Source organism: Hemiscyllium ocellatum, chromosome 6 (assembly GCF_020745735.1).
Source record: "Hemiscyllium ocellatum isolate sHemOce1 chromosome 6, sHemOce1.pat.X.cur, whole genome shotgun sequence".
In the NCBI taxonomy this organism is placed as follows: domain Eukaryota; kingdom Metazoa; phylum Chordata; class Chondrichthyes; order Orectolobiformes; family Hemiscylliidae; genus Hemiscyllium; species Hemiscyllium ocellatum.
This window is the reverse complement of record NC_083406.1, coordinates 85,058,743-85,080,424: the sequence shown is the minus strand read 5'-3', so window position 1 is coordinate 85,080,424 and position 21,682 is coordinate 85,058,743. Positions and strand designations below refer to the sequence as shown.

Sequence of the window (21,682 nt, the reverse complement as noted above, 5' to 3'; positions counted from 1 at the left end):
TGTTTAGGCAGTATGGTTTAGAAGTTTATGGATTGTATAAACCTTGACAATGTCATAAATAGTGAACAGAGTAACAGACTTCAAGAATTCAAAGAATATTGAAATAAGCAGACTCAATTTAGTGTAGTTAAATGTGTGACTGTCTTCATACTGATATCCACCTTGGCAAGGAAGGAATGAGAGGCGAAATGCAGAGATACTTTCAGCAGCTAACATTGTCTCGAGTTCCTCCGTTCACAGGTAAAGCACATCTTCGGACCACCGCTCACTCCTTCATATTTTGATCAACAGATTCAATCAGCTACTCAGTCATGAGCATGAAAAGTGAAGAAGTTAACAACAGTAAAGAGGAGCTTGGTATGCTTTTTGTCAGTAGCCTTTCTATGGACAGCCATAGGTAAACCACGTGAGCTTTACCTGCTCTTTCGATCATTTAAGGGTTATGGAGGATGAAGCTAACACCACAACAGCCAGTTGGCTTTGTTACATTTAACAGCAGAACAGGCGCAAATGCAGCAAAGAATGCGGTGTTCACCTAGCCTGCAGCTACAGCTGCTGCACTGCACAGATGCACTATTATCCTCCCTCTGAAGCATCTCTGGAAGGATGGAAGTCTCGTCAGTTTTGTTAAATATTTAACTGCACTTATCCAAGAATTCAGATTTCTCTGAAGAGTGATGCAAGGACATATACTGAATTTTGTTTTCAGGTTGGACTTTACTAAAGGAAATTTTGGAGAACTGGCTCATTTCCACTTGACTTGGAGGGACTGGAATGGTCACTAAGGACTGTGGATTTAAGAACTTGTGAATTTTGTTTTCCCCATATGGGAAGATTCTTCAAATTCTATTTACTATAACAGACTAGTAACTTTATTATAATTGCTGCATGTTGTGTATCAATAGCTTGCTTAAATGCTAGCTGTTAGAGTTATGAAAGCTGGTAATGCCATCTTTTATCGTGAAATGATAAAATGAGGGAATGAGAATGTGGTTATGGTATGAGCAGATAGGGAAAGAGTTAAGTTCTGAGTTTTGTGAAACGTGGTACAGCTGAGCATGACTCAGATCAGATAAGAACTTGCAGTTAACAATAGGGTGCTGCAGGGAAGGGTAATGGGTTAGCATGGTGGAAAAGCATTCATTATTGTAGAGCCATTTAACAAGATAAGGAAGCATTCAGTATGTAACAAGGTGAAAAGCCTTCATTATGTGAAGCCAGTCATTCATTGTGTAATAGCAGATGGTTTAAAGCTGATTATAATGATCACCCAACCAATATTTTAGTTGTCTTATCTGCATATTCTTCCATGTAAGTGACTATATAATTCATTTAAGAAACTGCTGTTTGAGAGAAGATTCGATTCCCTACAATATTGAAACAGACCCTTTGGCCCAACAGGTCCACACTGACCCTCCAGAGAATAACCCACCCGTACACATTCCCCTAGCCTATATTTACCCCTGACAAATGCACCTATCACAATGGCAATGTAGCATGACCAATTCACCTGACCTGCACATCTTTGGATTGTGGATGGAAACCGGAGCACCTGGAGGAAACCCATGCGGACGCTGGGAGAATTGCAAACTTCACACGCAGTCACCTGAGATGGGAATCGAACCCGGGTCCCTGGCGTTGAGGCAGCAGTGCTAACCATTGAGCAACTGTGCCACCTGCATGGTGAAGACCAAGAACTCGTGTCTCTGTGCACATGGGTGATTTGTTCTGTCCCCCTCCAGGGACCGGAATAACGATGGAGGTAAGCCTATACTGTGCCTCTGATTATCTTCCTTCGACTGAGACAGGAACAGAATGACAGAACTTGCTAACAGAGGATGTGCTAGAAGTATGTGCAATAGCAAAATTTGAGACATTTTAGAGGCACTTAAAGTAATAGAAGAATAGACATGGATTAGAGGAATTTGTACCACATTAGAAACGAAAGGAATTTAGTTTAGAAAGGTGTAATTTTTCGGCGCAAACTTGGTGGGCTGAAGGGACTGTTCCTGTGCTGTACTGTTCTTTATGGAATCTTGTTATCTGCACTTCTTACCTTTCAGAAATTATAGTTGGTGTCTTTCAGCTCATGCCATGTCAGTGTTAAATTGTAGGATTTGGATGTTTTTGTTTCTTTGCATTTTACAAAGAATAAACTTAATCAGTTTGTTTTTATGTCTGTGGCACTTGGCACAAATGGCTAGGCATCTGAATGGATATTCAAAAAAAAAGTTGTGTTTCTAAAAAGTATGAGTTTGGAGTGTGATCAGGCAAATAACCTAGTATTAAGAGTATATTGTTCATAAATTGATTTGACAGCTGTTGTCTAACATTATTAATGCTGTGTTAATTCAGATTTTTAATGTACCAAGAGTGCAACTGTGAGTGAAATTGCAAAACTGAGAGCTTCATTTGACAAATCTCACAGTTTAAGGAGGTGTTTTGAAATTGATTTTTGCTCTCTGCTGGCCATTTCTGGTATTTCATTGTTTAGCAAAAGTAGAATACAAATTGCTGTCACTGACATAACAAATGTTCACTGAGTTGCAGTGGTGCGACTTGATTAACCATTTTCTATTCAATTTCTTCAGATATAATAATTCTGATCAATGGTAACAAATATTTGTTGGCATTCAGCAGAATAGAGTTCTTAAATAGCTTAGTTCAATTATTCAGAATCAAATTGTACAGCTCATGCATTATATTTGTTCATTCTCAAATTATAAGTTTTTCATCAAATACACTCTTAAACATTAGTATTGGGAAATAAATAGAAATTCAGTTATGTGTGGGGCAGAATTTTATTGGAAATTGGCTTAGTGTCAATTTTGATATATATCACAGAGGATTTCATTCTGTGAGGCCTAACAAGATTTCTCAAATTATTTTCAGAAACTTGGTTCATTACCTGTTGACCATATCCCATAATGGTACATTTGTCATATCCTCCCACTCATTGCAGGTCACTGCTGAGACCTCTCAAAACTCCTGGCTAGAGCACCATATTTAAAACACAGTTGTACAACAGGTTAGATGCTGTCAGCCAGAACTGCTCTGCCACGTTCCTGTCATTTATCCAGTTAAGTCCGACAAAGTCAGAATTGCACCCCCACTTTCCTGATAGGGACCTTGAGCTCTCAGTGGAGTGGGTTGTGCACAGGGCGGTCATCTCTTCTCCCAGGGCCAACAGAGGAAATTATGACCAGATGCTTCCAGCCTAATTTGAGTTTGTCACTCAGTCAGTGCGATTCCCACAATCCGGCCGGATAATGCAATTCTGCAAAGTGGTCAACGAGTACCTCTACTGCCATCTTCAATTTGCTATTTTGCACTTGACTATTTACTGTAATGCACACACCTCCCACCCAAGGCTCATAGCCTTCCATTCTCACTTCTGTATGCAATATCTCCTTTTGCTCTCGATCCCAGCCAAACCCCCGACACAAGAAACTCTACATCCATGCAGCTTTGTTTACTCAAACTCTGGGCACCTCTGCCTCACCTGCCAGGAGGCCTGAAGTTTGGCTGCTCACCCTCTGCAAGAAAAGGATCCTGGTTGTGGCTAATGAAGACTGTGTGCTAAGTGAGAATCATTGTCGATTGTTGTGCTACTCTCCCCATTACCATGGATGTGCTTTCAATATATTCACGCGCACTCTCGCCTGCTCCCTCCCTCATCCCCTTTGGCACAAATGACACCTGCACACTGTGATTACAAGGGCAACCCCGCAAGTCATTGTCATCTCCACATCTGGGGAAGAAGTCATAGATCGCTCCTGAGGATGCATTGGCAAGGCTGCCTCCTGTATTCTCCAGTGCAGATACTTGCATCTCAGTATTTTTGTTAGATTCAAGTCAGGATCTCAAGTTTATGACCATATCATTGACATTTGGAGGATTGTTGTGATGTTGCCATTTTAAGACTTCATTGAAATATGCCAGCAGTTGCAGAAGCAGTGGACTGGCTTATTGGAGGCACATGGCAAAGTAACTGTGAAGTTGTAGAATTCCTCAAACCCTGGTTTCCATAATGCTGCCTGTGACCTGAGAGTATCTGGTTGCCTCCATGAAATATATTTGCTTCGATCCGTACTCCATCATACTAGCCATTGGTGTTCAGCCCTACACAGGCCTCCTAGATATCTCCGAGAGGTTGCTGAATCTTCTACCTCAACCCTGCCTGCTGTCCTCAAACGTGTGAGAATTCAAGCTCAGGAGGAAGAGCCTGTGATGGGGCAGGACACACTGCGCGTGCCTGGATCCTCTTGTCACAAATGCCTAGGTTCACCTGACCAGAAGTCCAATTCCAACAAGCTCCACTGTTGGGTAGCCTCAATCCTCCATAGCCACGGATCCAGGGACAGTGCCAAAACATAATGGGAGGGAAGGGAAGAAGATGACCTTCCTGAGATCACGTTGATAGCACACCGCTTCATTATAAATATGTTCTTAAATTTGTAAATGCATGTTTGTGTTCATCTTGGTTATGGGAGTAAATGTCTTCTCAGTTGCAACTAAATGAATGAAGGTGCAGACCTACAGAGTTTTATGGTCCACAGAATTAAATGAGCAACATCTGCACCATGTGCAGTTCTATAGGACCTTGGAAGGTGCTTACTACTTTTGTGACTAGGGTGAATCTTTCCTGGCCCATATATATTGCTTGGTCAGCTCAGTCATTAATGGATTGATTCCTGAAAGTGAAGTAAGAGAGCCTGGTGCCAGGATTTGGACTCCACAAAGTAACTGAATTTCTAAAGGCTTACTCAAGCATTTGCTGCTCACTGATGTTATTCACCTAGACTCTGGGTGTCTGTTTTATGCTAATGCCTTTTTAAAATGCTTTACATCACACACATGAAACAGCCTCCCTGCTCAGAATTCAACCTTTACCCCATCCACTCTGGATATGCATTACAGTAGCGCCTCGACATACGAACGACTCTGTTCACGAACAAATCGGTTTACGAACAGGATTGTACGTAAAATTTTGCTTCAACATACGTACAAAATTCAAGGTACGAACGCAAAAAGCCCGTGTACACGCTTGTTGAACACAAAAGCTCTCGGGGCCCCACGTGATCTCATTCAGTTAGTCTTTGGTGCGTGTTCTGTGAACAGCGTTCGTTGCTACGTCCAAGCATTCTTACGCTGTCTGAACAATGGGAAAAATTGATTCAGTTCGCGAACATTTTGGTTCGCAAACCGGATCCCAGAACGGATTAAGTTTGTAAGTTGAGGCGCTACTGTACATCGGAAGGAAGCAGCAGGCATGCTTCATACAATCGGTCACAGGCATGGCTTCTCAGTCTAGATGAGCCCCCTTTCAAAATCTACACGTTACCTTATTGATTGCCCTCCCCTTCAATCCCCATTTGGCTTTGGACTACTTCGTGTTCCCACCCAACCCATTTATTCAACTATTCGTCTCCAGATTTTATCCCCTGAGACCCAGGCATATCAAATCCTTGTGCCAGATACGGTAATGCACAGTGGCCACAATTGAAACCAGGGTGGGGCTGATAGTCAATGAGCTTCCTGCCTCCCCACCCCTTTCCCTCCTATTCTCCATTAATGTCCAGCAATTTTTCATGCATTGACAAAAACCACACACCGATGATCTGGATTGTTCTGTTTCTTAATATGCCTGGATACCTGTTTCTGGCACAGTTTTATCTCCTACCTTTTCTAATATTGCTCTTAACTGTCAAATTTCCCAGCACCCTCCCCATTGTAAAACCGCACAAAAATGTGTAAACAAAACAGGCAGCCAGCTATTTCTGCACCATAGACCCAAGCGCACAAATGAAAGAAGGATTACATTGAATTGTTAACTTAGTTATACTCAAACAAAACACCGATCATTCTTGGCACATAATTTGCTCAGTAAGCTTCTGTAATATGGTCCATATAAATAAAGTGACTACAAAGTTACTGGATATGTAGACTGTTAAATACTGTAGAGCCAACACCAAACGTGATGTCTTTTTTTTAAACATTTGAGTATTTCAGCTGCTACGTTGAGCTTTGAAGAGAAGAAACTGTCTGGCTGTTTGATTCCCAACTCATTTTCCTAAAATAAAACAGCATTTAAATGGCTTAGCATAATTTCCTACTGCAAAAACCAGTGCAGTTGTCAATACAGCTTCAAGCTATCAAAGACATTCTGACACTCCTCTGTACATCTGAGTTTTTTGCCTTTATTTTTGTACACATTTATCAAGGGAGCCACTTGAGTACTGTCATTTAAAACAAACCTCTGATTGAATCCACTCATGCCTACGTAACTCCTACATTTGCCTTCCTAACTACTGACTCAATATGCAAGTTTACCTTGATAATCCTGGACTAGAACTCTCCAGTCTCTCTGTACTTCAGACTTCTGAATTCTCTCCTCATTTAGAAAATAGCCCATACCTCTTTTCTTCCTACCGAAGTGCACTACTTTTGTGCACTCACCTAACCTATCTAAATACTTCTGCAGCCTCTCCACTGCCCCAGTGCTACCTGTCCCTGTATCTCTTTTTACTGTCTGCCCTCCGTTCCTTCATCTAGATCATTATGTATAAAGTGAAAAGTTGTGGTTCCAACACTGGCTCTTGTGGAACACCACTTGTCACTGGCTGCCATCCTGAGAAAGACTTTTTATCACCCATTTTGTGCTTTCTGCCTGACAGCCAGGCTTCTATCCATGCTAGCACCTTGCTTCTGACACCATGGGCCCTTATCCTACTCAGTAGTCTCCTGTGTAGCACCTTGTCAATGGCCTTTTTGGAGTCCAGGTAGATAACATTCATGATTCTCCTTGGTCTAATCTACTCATTACCTCCTCAAAGAATTCTAGAAAATTTGTCAGGCATAACCACCGCTGCTCCTCCTTCCCACCCCCACCCTGCCTTTGATGAAACCAAGCTGACTTTGCCCTATGTATCCATACATTTCCAAGTATTCAGAAATCTCATCCTTCGCAATGGATTCCAGGATCTTAACCATGACTGAGGTTAGCCTAATTGGCCTGTAATTATTCATCTTTTGCACTTATTCCCTTTTTAAACAGGGGTGTTAAGTTAATGATTTTTCAGTCCTCTGGGACCATCCTTAACTCTAGCACTTTCTAACATCTTCAGCTACCTCCCGTAGAGCTTTCTGATACAGTCCATCTGGTCCAGGTGGTTTATCCACTTCAGGCCATTCAGTTCTTCTAGCACCATCTCCTTTAGTGATGACCACCATACTCAGCTCTGACTCCTCTCTCTTGATTTTCTTTTTGGGGAAATTACATGTGTCTTCCAACGTGAAGACTGATGTGAAGTAATTATTCATTTCCTTGTTCCCCACTGCCATCTCTCCAGCATCATTTTCCAGCAATCCAATGTCCTCTTTTGCCCTCTAAAGAAACTCTTACAGTCTCCCTTCATATTACTGGTAACTTACCCTCCTCTTTAGTGTTATTTCTCCTTTTTTTTGTTTGCCCTCGGTTGATCTTTGTAACCTTCCCAATCCTTTCCCATTGCCTTCGCCACATTATATGCTTTGTCTTTTGCTTTAACATATCTCTAACATCCTTAGTCAATCACTATTGGCTCATCCTCCCTATAGCAGGCTTCGTTTCCCTCTGGATGAATCTCTGCTGAGTCCCCTGAATTACTCCCAGAAACTCCCGTGTTTGCTGTTCCACAGTCTTTCCTTTGAGGTTCCTCTCCCAGTTAATTAAAATTTACCTAGCTCCTTCCACATGCCTCTGCAGTGCATTTATTCAGCTGTAATACTGTTATCTCTGAATTCCCTCTGCAATTTTAGAGGGAGAAGATCGTAATAATCATATTATGACTGTTGCCTTCTAAGGGTTCCTTCTCCTTAAGCCCCCTTATCAAGTCTGTCTCATTGCACAACACTAAATTCAGAATTGCCTGTTTCCTAATGGACTCCAGCACAAGCTGCTCCAAAAAGCCATCTTGTAGACATTCCACAAATTCCTTTTCTTGCGAACTACTGCTAATCTAATTTTCCCAGTCTACTTGCACTTTGAAATCTCCACATGATCATGTAACTTTGCCTTGCCTGCACACCTTTTCTATCTCCTGGTGTATCTTGCTCCCCAGACTACTGTTTGGAGGCCCGTATGTATCTACAACTGAGCTTTTTTTTTACTTTTTTTGTGATTCCTCAATTCTACCCACACAGATTCTATGCCATTTGACCCTTCATCTCTTACTAATAAGGCAACCCACCCCCTCTGCCCACCTGCCTATCTTTTTGATGGAATGTATATCTTGAATATTCAGCTCCCAATTCTGATTCCCCTTGCAGCCACGCTTCCGTGATACCCACCATGTCGGACCTGCCAATTTTGATCTGCACCACAACCTTATTCCTTGTACTGTGTGTATTTAGATATAACGCTTCAGTCCTGTATTAACCATCACTCTTTTCATTGTCATTCATTTGCTCAGTATGGTTGAAGTTTGATTGCTAACTTTCCATACACTCTGTCCTATTAGTGTCTGTGCTGAAGATTTTAATAACGTCTCCTGAGTTCTGTACTCTTACTCCTTTAATTTGTATTTTATAATTTCCCCTATAACTCAATCCCTCCCCTCCGCCGTTTAGTTTAAAGCACTGTTTACAGCCATAGTTATGCAATTCGCTAGCACTCTGGTCCCAGCACAATTCAGATGAAGACCATCCGTTTGGACCAGTCCCATCTTCCCCAGTACTGATGCCAATGTACCATGAATTCAAACCCCTTTGAGCCACATATTTATCTGCTTAATCTTATTGACCCTGCGCTAATTCGCTAGTGGCTAACGTAGTAATCCAGAGATTTATTACCTTTTTGGTTCTGCTTTACAATTTAGCTCATAGCTGTTCATATTCCCTCAGCAGAACCTCTGACCTAGTTTTATCTGTCATTGGTACCTATGTGGACTACGACCACTGGATCTTTACCCTCCCACTCCAAGTTCCTCTGTAGCCCAGATGAGATATCCCAAACCTGAACCCAAGCACCAGACAGACAGCACAACCTCTGGATTCTCGATCCTGGTCACAGAGAAGTGTCTATGCCTCTAACTATACTATCCCCAATTTGAACAACATTTGTCTTCTGAACCCCTACTCTCCCAACCCCCAACCATGAATGCACTATGGTGCTGTGGTCAGTTGGCTCATCCTTCCTGCAGTCCCCATTCCTGTCCACACAGGCAGCAAAAACTCTTGAACTTGTTGGATAAGGAAAGGGGTGGAGGCTCCTGCAACTCTATCTCCTGGATCCACTTACCTGCTTCACTCAAAGCACACTCTCCTGTCCCTGACCACTGGCAAAATATAAGTCAATTAGTCTAAGTGTGACTGTCTCCTGAAACATATCATCTAGGTAACTTCACCCCCCTTCCTGATGTGTGGCAATGTTTGAAGCGGAGACTGCAGCTCATAGACTCTGAGATAGAATTCTTCCAGCAACCAACATTTAGTACAGACACAGTCACTGGGAATCACAATGGGGTCCAATAGCTCCCATATCATGCAGAAACATCGCAAAACTTCATAGCTCTCTTTTTGAATGAGGCATAATATCTTTCAATTCCATCCTCTCATACACTTAGGCAGTAAACAGGTGATTTTAAGTTTAATGAAATACTTCCATGGGATTAGAATCATCCTGTGAACTACCATCTTTCTCTCCTTTTTATTCTCTGTCTAACCATCAATTGTTGTATTTCCATTTCCCTTTCCCTTTCTCTTTCTTTGCCAATTCAAGCCTTTTTAATACCATTTCTCTACTTTTTTTTCTCTCTAATCAAAATGTTTCAATTTCTAACTGAATTTCACTAATACTAGCTGTAATATATCACTTCCAGGTTTCTTTTCTTTATCTCTTAAGTATTGAGTAATAATTTTATTGAATAATTCTCACAAGGTCCCTGTTTTTATTTCTACCTTCAATTTGTCCACTAACCCACTGTTTTGTCTCAGTTCTATGATTTGAAATGTTCCACTTGAAAAAAGCTTAGCAAAAGTTAAATCCTTTTTTCACAATCTGACTCTATCCCATGAATTTGTTTATGTAAGGGATATTTCTCTGATTCAAAAAAGTTTAATTTTAGCTGGCCCCTACTTCATGATCCCAGTTCATGTTAATACTCGAAAGTGGACATCTAAAGTGAAATCTGCCTTGTTAGATCCTCATTTTGTTCTTGTGTGCTGTAGATGTCAATGTCTGAACACCCATAAAGATGCTGTTACTACAAAGAATAAATATTTATTCAAAAACACTACAAATATTTTCTATTTCTGTCTGAGAGGTTTAGTAAGGTGGGAAGGTATGTGGATGAGCACTTGAAATATCATAGCATTCAAGGCTATGGGCCATGTGTGGGAAAGTGGGATTCGTGTAGGAGTGATTTACTTTTTTATTCAGACCTGATAGGCCGAAAGGCTCTTATGTACTGAGAGTCAACATGGACAAAAAGAAAGATTTGGAAAGGGTTCAAATACACACTTCCCTTTTCTCCAACAACATACCCTTCTTAATATGAATTAGGAAAATAGTTAAAGTTATACATTGTACTTAGCCATGCAGGAGCAATATAAAATAAAGGGTACAATTGTAAGTGGCACAAAAGTAGGAGGACTGAGGTGTATATGTGGGAGTGTCTATCCGCATCTAGAGCTGATGGCAAACCCAAGATTGCATGCAAAGACTAAAGTGTGTAAGGTTCTAGCCCAAGAGATGCTGTTTGTTGCTAACTGTTCTGGTTGCTGCCTCAGAAATTCATCCTCCTGGACCTGCAAGGCATTTGGACTGACAATTAGCACCAGGAGGTCGAACGTTTTGGGCAAGGATTAGAAACTTCACTTTGAGTCTCCAGAATAGATTGTCAGTGTTGATGCACCTAACTTGGATTTAGCAATTGCTAACAACGTGTCCATTGCTTTTGTAAATAAGCAGTAGATTAATAAGGCTGCAACTAGCATATTGAAATTGAGTTGTCAAATTTGGAGCAACTGCAAACTAACAAAATACAAAGCTCCGTATGTATGAGGCTTCGTTTGTCAACACCCTCCTTTTAAAGGAGCAAAGCATGAACAATTTATGCAAGTCACGAAAATGAGATGAACAGCTTTTACCTCTGCTGCCTCAGATAAACATTGCGCATCTTATGGCAAGTCAAAATGTTGAACGTGGAAGTAGACTCATATGCAGAGGTCCTCTGCATGTATGCTCTCTCGATTAAGTGGTAAGTCAGATGGCTGGGTTATGTAAATTGAATGGATGTCAGCTGCATTCCAAAAATATGCTCAAGGCAAGTTTGCTATCGCCTGCATCTGCAATACAAGGATGACTGAAACCAAGACAGTTAGTTGGATGAGAATCCTCATTGTTGACTTGAGTACCTGGAGATGCGCAGTCAGGAATAGCATGGAGAAAGCAAATGGCATAAGCAGTTAGATAGCAGAAAATAAAACCTGGTGGAAAGGAAGTTCATCAGTCTACTTTTGACCAACATTTTCTTCCTGCAACTAGCACAGATGAGTTACCACTGGCATACTGATGTATGTAGCAATACTATTTTTTTCTTCCTGAGATCATGCCATCAGCTGAATCATAAGTGCAAAAATATCCGAGGCTTGAAACTTGGGCAAGGGAGAAAGAAATTCCGTTGGGATTCTTGGTTGCTCATCTTTTGAGCAAATTGTGTGTGCATGTGCCACATGTCAAGCCTGCTGCAAATTTAAGTATGATCATTTAAGCTCAATACCCTAAACCCACCTTTCCTCCATATCTCTTGATTCCTTTAGATACGGGCTATAGCTATGTCATTCTTGAAAACAATATTTTGGCCTCAACTACTTTCTGTAGTAGTGAATTCTATGGGCTCATCTCTCCCTCTCTCCCTCCTCCCCCTCCTTCCCCCTCTCCCCCTCTCCATGTAGAACAATACTACTGTGAACAGAATTTTACCTTTTTTCTTATATTGTCATTATTTACTCGTTATTGTCATTATGTATAAGTAGTTACTATTCTCTTTCATAATGAAGATGTCAGTGCACAGCCAAGATGATGATTACCAATGTAAACACAGCCAAATCCTAGTAGCCATCACTGGTGAAATACTATTTATCCATGTTTTGAACAGGTGGTTGGGTCACAATGATTAAATATGGTCATGAAGCCATTGTGATAAAACCAGTTCTGTTAAAATTTAACTGGCTGAACTTCCCTTCCCTGCTGTTAATGCTCAAATTATGTACAGTAGTATTATATCTGATTAGTGAGTAATGAATTTAAAATGCATATCTTTGTGTTAGTATGGTGCATTGAAAAACCAAAGTGCTTTCCCACGAAATAACATCCTTTTCAACTTCTAATTGTTTACATCTATAGATCCAAGGGGAGTGCAACATTCACTGTTTTCAGTGACGTGTTCAGAACTATTCTTGGCCAAAGAGAATGATGCATGTTCAGTCTTTTCAGTAACAATGCAGATAATTGGGAGGAGTTAAATAATTTGTCAGAAAAGTTGATCCAAATGTCTTGTTACCTCGCACTGCGATAAGTTCCAGCCTTAACTACCATTCAAACTATATTGCTGTTGTGGTTTAAACATCTGTCTAGTGTTCATGGGACAATCAATTGTGAAGAGAGGGGGGAGCAAATATTGATGGACCTTTTATTTGTATTACACTACAATGTGTATTAATTACACAATTTAAAGAACACTCGGGAACTAATTGTTTTATTGCCCTAGTTAAATTAGGATGGTGAAAGTATGACGCATCGCCTTATTTTTCAATTTTGCCTTGTGTCAGGAAGATAGCCTTCAGTGCTACGTCAGGTGTCAACAGATGTTGGCGGTCTGGTATCGCACCATAAGCAGTTGTACAACTTTTAACGATATCAAAAGATGCTTGACTCTTAAACTTCACAACTGAGATCCAATATGCCCTTACTTGAGCGATGTTCACAGGCATTTGCAGTTGAGTTGGTGCTTAAGCAATTAGGACTTAATATTGCTTTTGTTTTCTTCATTCTGGAATCTGAAGACCTGTTATGTTGTTCACACTGTTTCTGGTTGAGTTTAATGACCTGAGAGCATAGATCAGTATTGTAGCCTTCCTGATTTATATAATTCAGCGTAAGTTTTTTGTTTTAGGTAGGATTTATTTGGAATGTTTAATATTTTGGCATGTGATCACCACACCAGAATGTTAATGATTAATTTATTTAAACAAAAAAACTTTTCCAGGTTTCATGTCGCCTGCACACAAACCTTATCTCAATTTTCTCTGAATACTGATGTCATAATAATGTTTTTCTCCGGTGATCTTCCATAGCATTTTCATTTAAAAAATTGTGAAAACATGGGAGAACTAACAGTCACTGAAATTTCTAGCCCAGTAATTTCCTTTAATTAAAAACTGAAAGAACCGCAGGTGCAGTAATTCAGAAACAAAACTGGAATTTGCTGGAAAAGCTCAGTGAGTTTGGCAGCATCAATGGAGCGAGATCAGAGTTAACGTTTCAGGTTGAGTGACCTTTCCTCAGAACTGGGGGAGTTTTGAGGAAGGGTCACTTGACCCTTATTATTATTCCAGTAATTTCCTTGTTTCTGAGTTCTGTCGATCTAACTTTGAGTCATTGAGGTCTGCAGCATGGAAACGGGCACTTTGACCCAACTTGCCCACAACACCCAGTTTTCACAATTAAACTAGTCCCGTTTGCTTGTGTTTGGTCCATATTCCTCCTCTCCAACCCATCCATGTACCTGTCTAAATGTTTCTTAAAAGGCAATATTGTACTTGCTCCCACCACAACACAACTAATCACAGGAAATGTTGAATATGGGCAGAATAATGATACTTATCCCTCACAAACCTAACAGCAATTGAAACGGGCTGCAGAAACAGCGTCATAACCCTAATTCAAGATAACAGCACTGCATATGGCTATTAGATATGCATACAAACTTAAATCCATCCCATCTGCAAATAGATCAATAATGCAGAACATAAAGAGTAAGCATTAAATATACAAAACCTCCCTTGCCGCCTCTAAAATCTGAAACTTAATGCTGCAGTAAGGCACTGCCCATGTTCAAAAGTTTTATTTCCTGCTAAACAGGATTTATTTGCAACAGGATTAAGGATTGTCTCTGAGCAATGACATTGGATTTATCTATTGAAGTGACCAGGCAATGGGAAGTATTTTTATTTCTAATCCCTGGGAGATTGATTCTGCACTTTGGGGTAGTTCTGGCCAATCCTTGTGGGCAGACTGATACTAACTTTGCAATTACAAAACTGGATTAGGGCTTCTTGGGTTCATAATGTAATTGGAGTTTGTGGTTAATGCAGTCGTGCAAATTTGTACGAAGCTGTGGTACAAGTTGTGATCTTCTGTCTTTTTTTTCAGCTGTTACTAATTATAAAAGTGCTGCGCAGAAAACAAAACCTGCTGTTCTTTTCTACATCTTAATGTTCAATATATTAATAAGTGGAGATTTTGTTGGGAGAATGAATGTCTTGGAGACTTGCAAGTTAGAGAGGGTTAACCCATGACATATGTAAAACTCTATACATAAAATGGTGAGGTGAGGGGTTTGTGTGGGGATTCTGATGGGTGTTCTGTTTAGATGTAAAACCCGAACATCTGAATATTTTAATTATTCACTATCATTATGTACAATATGCTTATTTTATATATTTGACTAAATTTCATTTACAAAATACCAGTGGTTACATATAAGGATTGAACTTCATTGAATCTTATTGCTTCTGTGAATAGGGATGTGATAAGCCATAAATGATAAATAATAAATTATATCCACCATTACATTGAGGATGATTTGTGGAGTTAGGTTACACACTAGAGGGATGTTGTGTGTCATGGGCTTTAATTTACAATTCTCCACCAATTACAAGAGGCACTCTGCTGCAAATCTTTACATTTGTATTTTGATATGCATGGTGCAGAGTACTCATGGACTGTTCAGTGTGCGGTAGATATCTGACTTTGAAGTCTTGAACAGTACAGAGGTAAAAGTACAGTAATGGAATCAGCATCATGAGTCATAATGTTCAAACCTTGGCTCAGTGTGGCTGAATATTGTCAGAAGGTTGATGTGTTTTAATATTTTAAAAAGAAGAGATAAAGGATCAGCATCCAAATGACTACTGTTAATAAGTACTGTGTGGTATTTCAGTGCATGTGCAGGACACCAGTAACTCTGCCTGATCATGAGGTAAGCACTGCGATAAATAAGGTTGCAACAAAAAAAATTGCTGGAGAAACCCAGCAGGTCTGGCAGTATCCGCAAAGAGAAAGCGGATGCTTTCATTTACAAAGTATCAATTTGCTTTCTCTCCAAAGAAGCTGTCAGAGTTGCTCAGTTTCTCCAGCAATTTGGTTTTGTTTGATTTCCAGCATCTGCAGTTCTTTGTTGTATTTTAGTCATTAAGTTTAGTTTTAGTGTCTTATTCAGTTTTTATCTGCCACATATGCAGTCATTAGTTACTAACTGGATTTAAAAGAAATGAATTTGATTGAAATGGTTTAAAGGATATAAAAAAAATAGATCTTTGTTCCTCCTCAGCCTCAACAAATGTTCATAGTTAATAACTGTTAAAAGGCTTCTAACATATGGATAGTATTTATTTTTAAAGTTAATAAGTAACTGCCCTTTTTTTAACCCATATGTAATTTTCAAATAAACCACTTGAAAGCTGGGATTTGGCCTCTGAACCAAACTAATGCATTAAACACTCCGATTCAATATTAGTGACACATCTAATTTCATCGGAGTCGTAGGAGTGCTGCAATTAGGCTCAATGCAACTGATGTTGATAATGTGTACAGATCACACCAATAATCACTGTATAGTAACTTAGATCAGAATATCAAGCGGATCCTATGATGTATATTTTTTGTATTTATAAACCCCTTAATATATTTTATGTGCAATGTCTGTCTTTAACCATTTCAGGTTTTTAACAGTGAAATATTTGTGCATCAAAAAAAAATGCTTTGTCTCTTATTACTGGTATCAGTGGACTGATGTTTGGAAACCTAGATGTTGTAACTCTGTAAGAAGTAATGCTAATCAGAATGATGACACTCAGTATTCACATTTGAAAGGTTTCTTCTGAAGATCAATGGAGGAACCAACCCCCTTCTACAGAAGACGAAAAGACAGATGGACTAAAGGTTGGGCAAAGAAGGTGGAACTCCTGGAAAAGCAGGCAACGACAACGACCTCTTTCAGATTATGGTCAATTCGCTAACACAAAGTTTTCTATCCCAGAGAACGGTTTGCCTATTCAGTCTCAAAAAATTGACACTGCAGAGAATGAAGTCACAGTTGTTGACTCCCAACCAGAGAAATGTGTCAGTATTCAGCTCCACAGAAATCCAAAAAGGAGGCCGATCTCTCTAATTGGTGGTGTCAGTATCTATGAGAGTAATCGCTCAGAGGAAATAGTGGATCTTCTTACAATACAAGTAAGATGAATTTCTTTTGCTGCATCAAAATCAAACTTTACTGCTTTGCCTGCTTCGTCTGCTTCTTTGGCTGAAAGCTTTGCTTCAGTTCTTCAAGAAACTCTGGAAAGGAATGTGAGCTGTTTGCTCTCCTCTTTTCGGAATCACCTATTCATATTCTTGCAAATACCTCTCAGTATTTTTGCCAAAAATTACATGCCTAAATAAATTTGCTTTTCTGGGTTGCACTTTAATTTTTTGCCAATTTCTTATATTTAGTTAACTGTTTTACTAATGTAACAGTTTTGAAAATTGCTGAATCTGTAAATCGGATAGCAAACATGATGCGTGTATACAGTTGTGTTGCGTCATTTGGTGAACAATTCATGTATTTTAAAATACAAGTCATGTGAAAGGTTATTGAGATTACTATGGCTTATTATATATTAAGTATCCATAAAAGAAGTCTCCTTTCAGTACACCAACAGTCAGCATGTTTTCACTATTAGGATAAGAATAGCAATATATTGGTTTTAAATTATCTGTGTGGTGAATGTTATTGATGAGAATTGGAAATTTTCCAAAACTCGATATGGTAATCAGTGAACAAAAAGTGCATTTCCTGAATGTAAAGCAGCAATTGGCACAAATGTTCCCTCAGTATTTAGAAAGGGAAAAAGTTAATGGTAGGAATATATCATCGGTTACCACATGGTGAAATTGGTATGGATATTCTGAAGTGTGAGAGAGGTGCGCCAGAAAGATTAGTGTGAAAACTTTGCAATATTTTGGATTTTTTTTTTCAAACTTAAGACTCTGATTTTGTTTTGAGGAAAATCTGTACAAGTAAGTGCAAATGTACGTGCAGAATACTGAGAGGTCTGAACCGATTTTGAGAAGGTTTTTCCACTTGTAGCAAAGACTAAGATCTGGGGGTCAGCCTCAGAGTTAAGGGTTGACCCCTTAGAACTGAGATGAGGAATTTCTTCAGCTAGAATCATTGGAATTCATTGTGGCAGAAGGTTGTGGAGGCCATGTCATTGAATGCCTTTTAAGGCAGAGATAAGTTCTTGATTAGTAAGAGATCAAAAGTTAAGGAGCAAAGGCAAGAGAATGGAATTGAGAAATGCATCAGCTGTGATTGAATGGCAGGGCAGATTCAATGGACTGAATGGCCTAATTCTGTTCTTATCTCTTTTGATATCAAACTTAATTTAATAATCTTTCTATAAACAACATGTAAGCAAATTCATGATATAAAGTGTTATTGGAATTTAAGTAAATAATGAAGTGGCATGTAATTAGCCAAACTGAAGTAAGAGGCTATTTGAGATCCCCTAATCAGAAAGTTGTTTGTTTTCAAGGTGAAATGATGGAACAGAAAATAAAAACTTTGAGGGAATTGGATTTTAGTGAAGCAGATTTTGTGTAGAGGAAACATGTTGGACAAAATACTAGTCAAAATTCCTTCTATTGATAATTTGGCAAAATGTTTAGCATGAATACTATACCTGCACCTTTTTTTTGTACTATTGGAAGGAATTTGTCATTTGTGGGCAAGAACCTTTGGTATGTTTTCCCCCCCTCACTCTAATCATTTAAGCCAATCCTGGTACCTTTTTATATAATGAGTACAAATAGAAGCCATTTGGCTCATAGTAACTTTGTCTCTGTGAAATATCTGCCAATTTAGTCCCAAGCCATTTTTCCTTTCTCCACCACCCCCCCCCCCCCCCCCCCCAACCCTGAAAATTACCCCAAAATTAACTATCTTCAAATGCTTGCAAAACTATGCCTTTTAAAAGTTTCTATGGAATCTGATTCCACCACCCTTTCAGATTGTGCATTAGTGATTCCTATCTTAACTTTCTGTTTGCAGGGATGGAGGCAGGAGGTGGGTGTGCTGCAGTGTGATGGGCACAGACAATAGTTTTCTTTTGACTTAAGAATAGTTAAATGCCTAGCATTGAGTTGAATCTTTGCACATTCTTGACCATAAAGCTTTGGGAACATTACAACAATAATGTTGCCAGAAACATACTACTGGAGAAACCCTGGCAGCATCTGTGGAGCAAGAACCAAAGTTAATGCTTCAAGCCTGATATGATTTCTTCAGAACTGGTAGGGTTTGGAAAAGTGACCAGGTTTATGCTGTTGACAAGGCCATAGAAGAAATGAGTGCTAATGGTATAGGTGGGGATTCCTTTTGTCTATTAGACAAAGGGTATTTTCAGTTTTTGGGTCCACTATAATCTGTTTGGGATTTTTTAAGGTTGTGTGAAAGTTTTTCCGTCTTCTAATGGACCCAAGAGTGAAATATCTTTTCCAAGGAACTAAACAGACCTCTGGATGTGCTGAATTTGGCCCTTTTGAGGAACAAAAAGGCTGAAAGATCTGTTGGGTCTGTTTGGGACAAGCAAAGTTTTCTTTTCCAGAGAACAAGAACTCAGCGTGTCTAAAGGTCTGTTTGTCTCCACTACCGAAAACACCTTTAGGTATTTTGGTTTTCAGATGTATAAATAATGGATACCTGACCTGTAGTAGAATAGTGCTAATAGTAGGTGAGAGTAGAAAACAGGTCAGCTTGGATGAGAGCAAATCCATGTTAATAAGAAACTGGTGGCAATAAGTGGTGTCATCAAAATGGACCATTGTATACGTGTTCTGAATTTTTTCTACTTTCAGGGCTCAGCATTTGAGTTTAAAATGAGATGCTGTTCCTCCAACTTGGGTGCAGTTGCTTAGTTATCAACTAAGCACATATTTGTGACCAAAATAATGTATGAATATTAAATGACCAGGTTTTGATATGAGGTGTTATGGCTACATGCCCTGCCACCATTCACCGTTTAGGTTGAAATATGATGTATAAAAGATTAAAATATGCTGGAAGACGATTGGCATCTCTAGATAGCCCAGCACTAATTAGCAACACAAGGCAGAGAGCAGAAGATTGACAGAAAACTATGGACCTAGATACTGTTTTTGAAAGTTGATGGAGTCAATTAAATATCTGAAGAGTTTGAGTTTTATAGGTCAGAAATTCTTGAAAGTTGGTTTACATTCTATACTGAGTTGATTACTTTAATTCAGATGGCATTTGAGATTTTAAAGTTGGCTTCTAAGTCCTTTGTCAGAAGGAAAATGCATATTGATGACTCAGCTGCTGATTGCTACCCAATTTTCACTGAAGAAAACTGTATGAAAGGGAACTTGAATGTAATGCATTGTACAGTTGAATATTCCAACTTGGCTAACAACAGGAAAGCTATCAATTCTGTAAAGACTGGAGGACAGACAGTGTGATTGAAGATTATTTAGTCATTCCTCCAGAGAATTGAAGAGATTGTTGCAGGGTAGAGAATTACCACGTGGAACAAAATTAATGTGCTTTATTAGTTTAATATTTAATATTCAGCAATTTTTTTTCCCCCTTTAAAGCCTCTTAAGCTGTATGTAGCATTTAAGAAGTGCAGTGTTAATTCTTTTTCTTTGTGTGGATGGTTAGCTAAAAGCTCTCAGAAATCACTAATTGCATTTTCAATGTTGGAGGTTTACAGCTTATCAATAAACGGTACACAGGGTGCAATGTTTCAATCTGCTTTGTTTCCAAGGATTTGAAAACTGAAGTAATTGGCATTGTGCAAGAGCATTACTGCATGGATTTGTATTGCGTACCACAGCACTGCAAGTCAAAGGTTGAATGCACAGTGAAGCAAACTCAGTGAGGATTTATTGAGTTTAATGATTTGTTTGGTGATATTGTAGTTGAATGGGTTTGGTGAGAGTAGTTTTTTATCCTCGTTGAATAGAGCTCTCAGCTCACATTTTCTTTTTTTTTATAACTACTTTTTTTATGTAAAGGAAACACCTTTATGTAAATTTTTTCTAATTTCAGAACAAGGAAGAATTTTGTTTACATGACTTCAGTAAGGCATTTAACACGTGGTAGATTTGTTAACAAGGTTAGACCACATGAATATAAGGAGAATTAGCCAACTTGGTACAAAATTGGCTCAAAGCTAGGAGACAGAATGTGATGGTGGGTTGATTTGAGGTGGAGGCCTGTGACCAGTCGTGTGTGTCATAATGATCGATGCTGGGTCCACTGATTTTTTTCATTTGTGTACATGATTTGGATGTGAATTGTTTCAACTTAGTGTTTATAAAGTGCTGGGGGAAGGAATAGCATTGTGTGGTCCCTTCAAAAGATGGTTTTTTTTCTGTGCTTAGAGATTTATAATGGATGTTTGCGAATAGCAGCTTGTCAGCACAGGAAGAACCCCAAATTGAAACATTTGTATTAAAAGGCCATTCTTAGCAGACCAAACAGCAGTTTTACCAAGACAACAGTCTTTTGAATTTAGCCAATCAATTTGAACCTAAGTACTTATATACCAAAAAACTATTAAATTTAAATTTGATGGTTTTCACAACAAAAGACCAATCTTATTGCAAAAAAATTGACATGTCATCACGGGTATTAAAGAAGGGGGCAGTTGGACAAAGACCCCAAGGTAATGCCATCTGCCTCCGCTCGAGAGAGTGGAGACCTAACAGACCTCCACTCGAGAGAATTACTGACTCTCTCAGCACCCTTTATGCCTTAGACAAAAATGCTATCTAAATAACAATGGTACCAACGATACGATCAGTGAATGTTCCTGATAAAGTAATTGATAGAGAAGGCATAGAACATTCTGGAAGACATGTAACCTGGCTGTAATTTTGAGAGACTAAATTCTATTTTTTTTTTAAAATGAGTGGGACTTGTGTTTGTTGGAACAGCATACCATTAGAATTTTGTTTTATTCAGGAATAGTTAGTAGTTAGAAGGGATTTATTCGGCTTATTAATAGTTCAGTTAATTTGTTCATTTTAAAGTGAGTGTCAGGGATTTATTTTATTTAACTAGAAGTTTCTGAAAAGCGGGTTACACCACTTTTTACATTGTTTTTACAAAATACAGGGCGAGGTATTCCTCTTTTGCTTAGGTTTTATTTCTGAGGGGGGGGGGGTCAACCTCCGCTTTATAACACAACATAGGAGGTATGGTTAATAAGTTTGACACCAGGTAACACCAAAATTGGTAGTGCAGTGGACAGCAAAGAAAGTTGCCTTTTGACTACAGTGGAACCATGATCAGTTGAGCCAATGGGCTAAGGAGTGGTAGATGGAGTTTAATTTAGATAAATGTGAAGT

The 21,682-nt window shown here is 39.1% G+C and overlaps 1 protein-coding gene across 7 annotated transcripts in view; it reads left to right on the top strand.

Moving 5' to 3' along the window:
* The window catches only part of LOC132816471 (spermatogenesis-associated protein 13-like), a 241,377-nt gene that overhangs the window by 156,898 nt on the left and 62,797 nt on the right, over positions 1-21,682 (top strand). For 5 of the 7 annotated variants that reach the window (XR_009644802.1, XM_060826096.1, XM_060826094.1 and 2 more), the window contains one exon: positions 16,139-16,501. The exons of the other annotated variants lie outside the window; for them this stretch is intronic. Coding sequence is in view for 4 of the 5 variants with exons in the window: in XM_060826096.1 (XP_060682079.1) it covers positions 16,139-16,501 (363 nt within the window). In the remaining variant the exon portion in view is untranslated. The remainder of the gene's footprint in view (positions 1-16,138; positions 16,502-21,682) is intronic. 7 annotated transcript variants of the gene reach the window in all.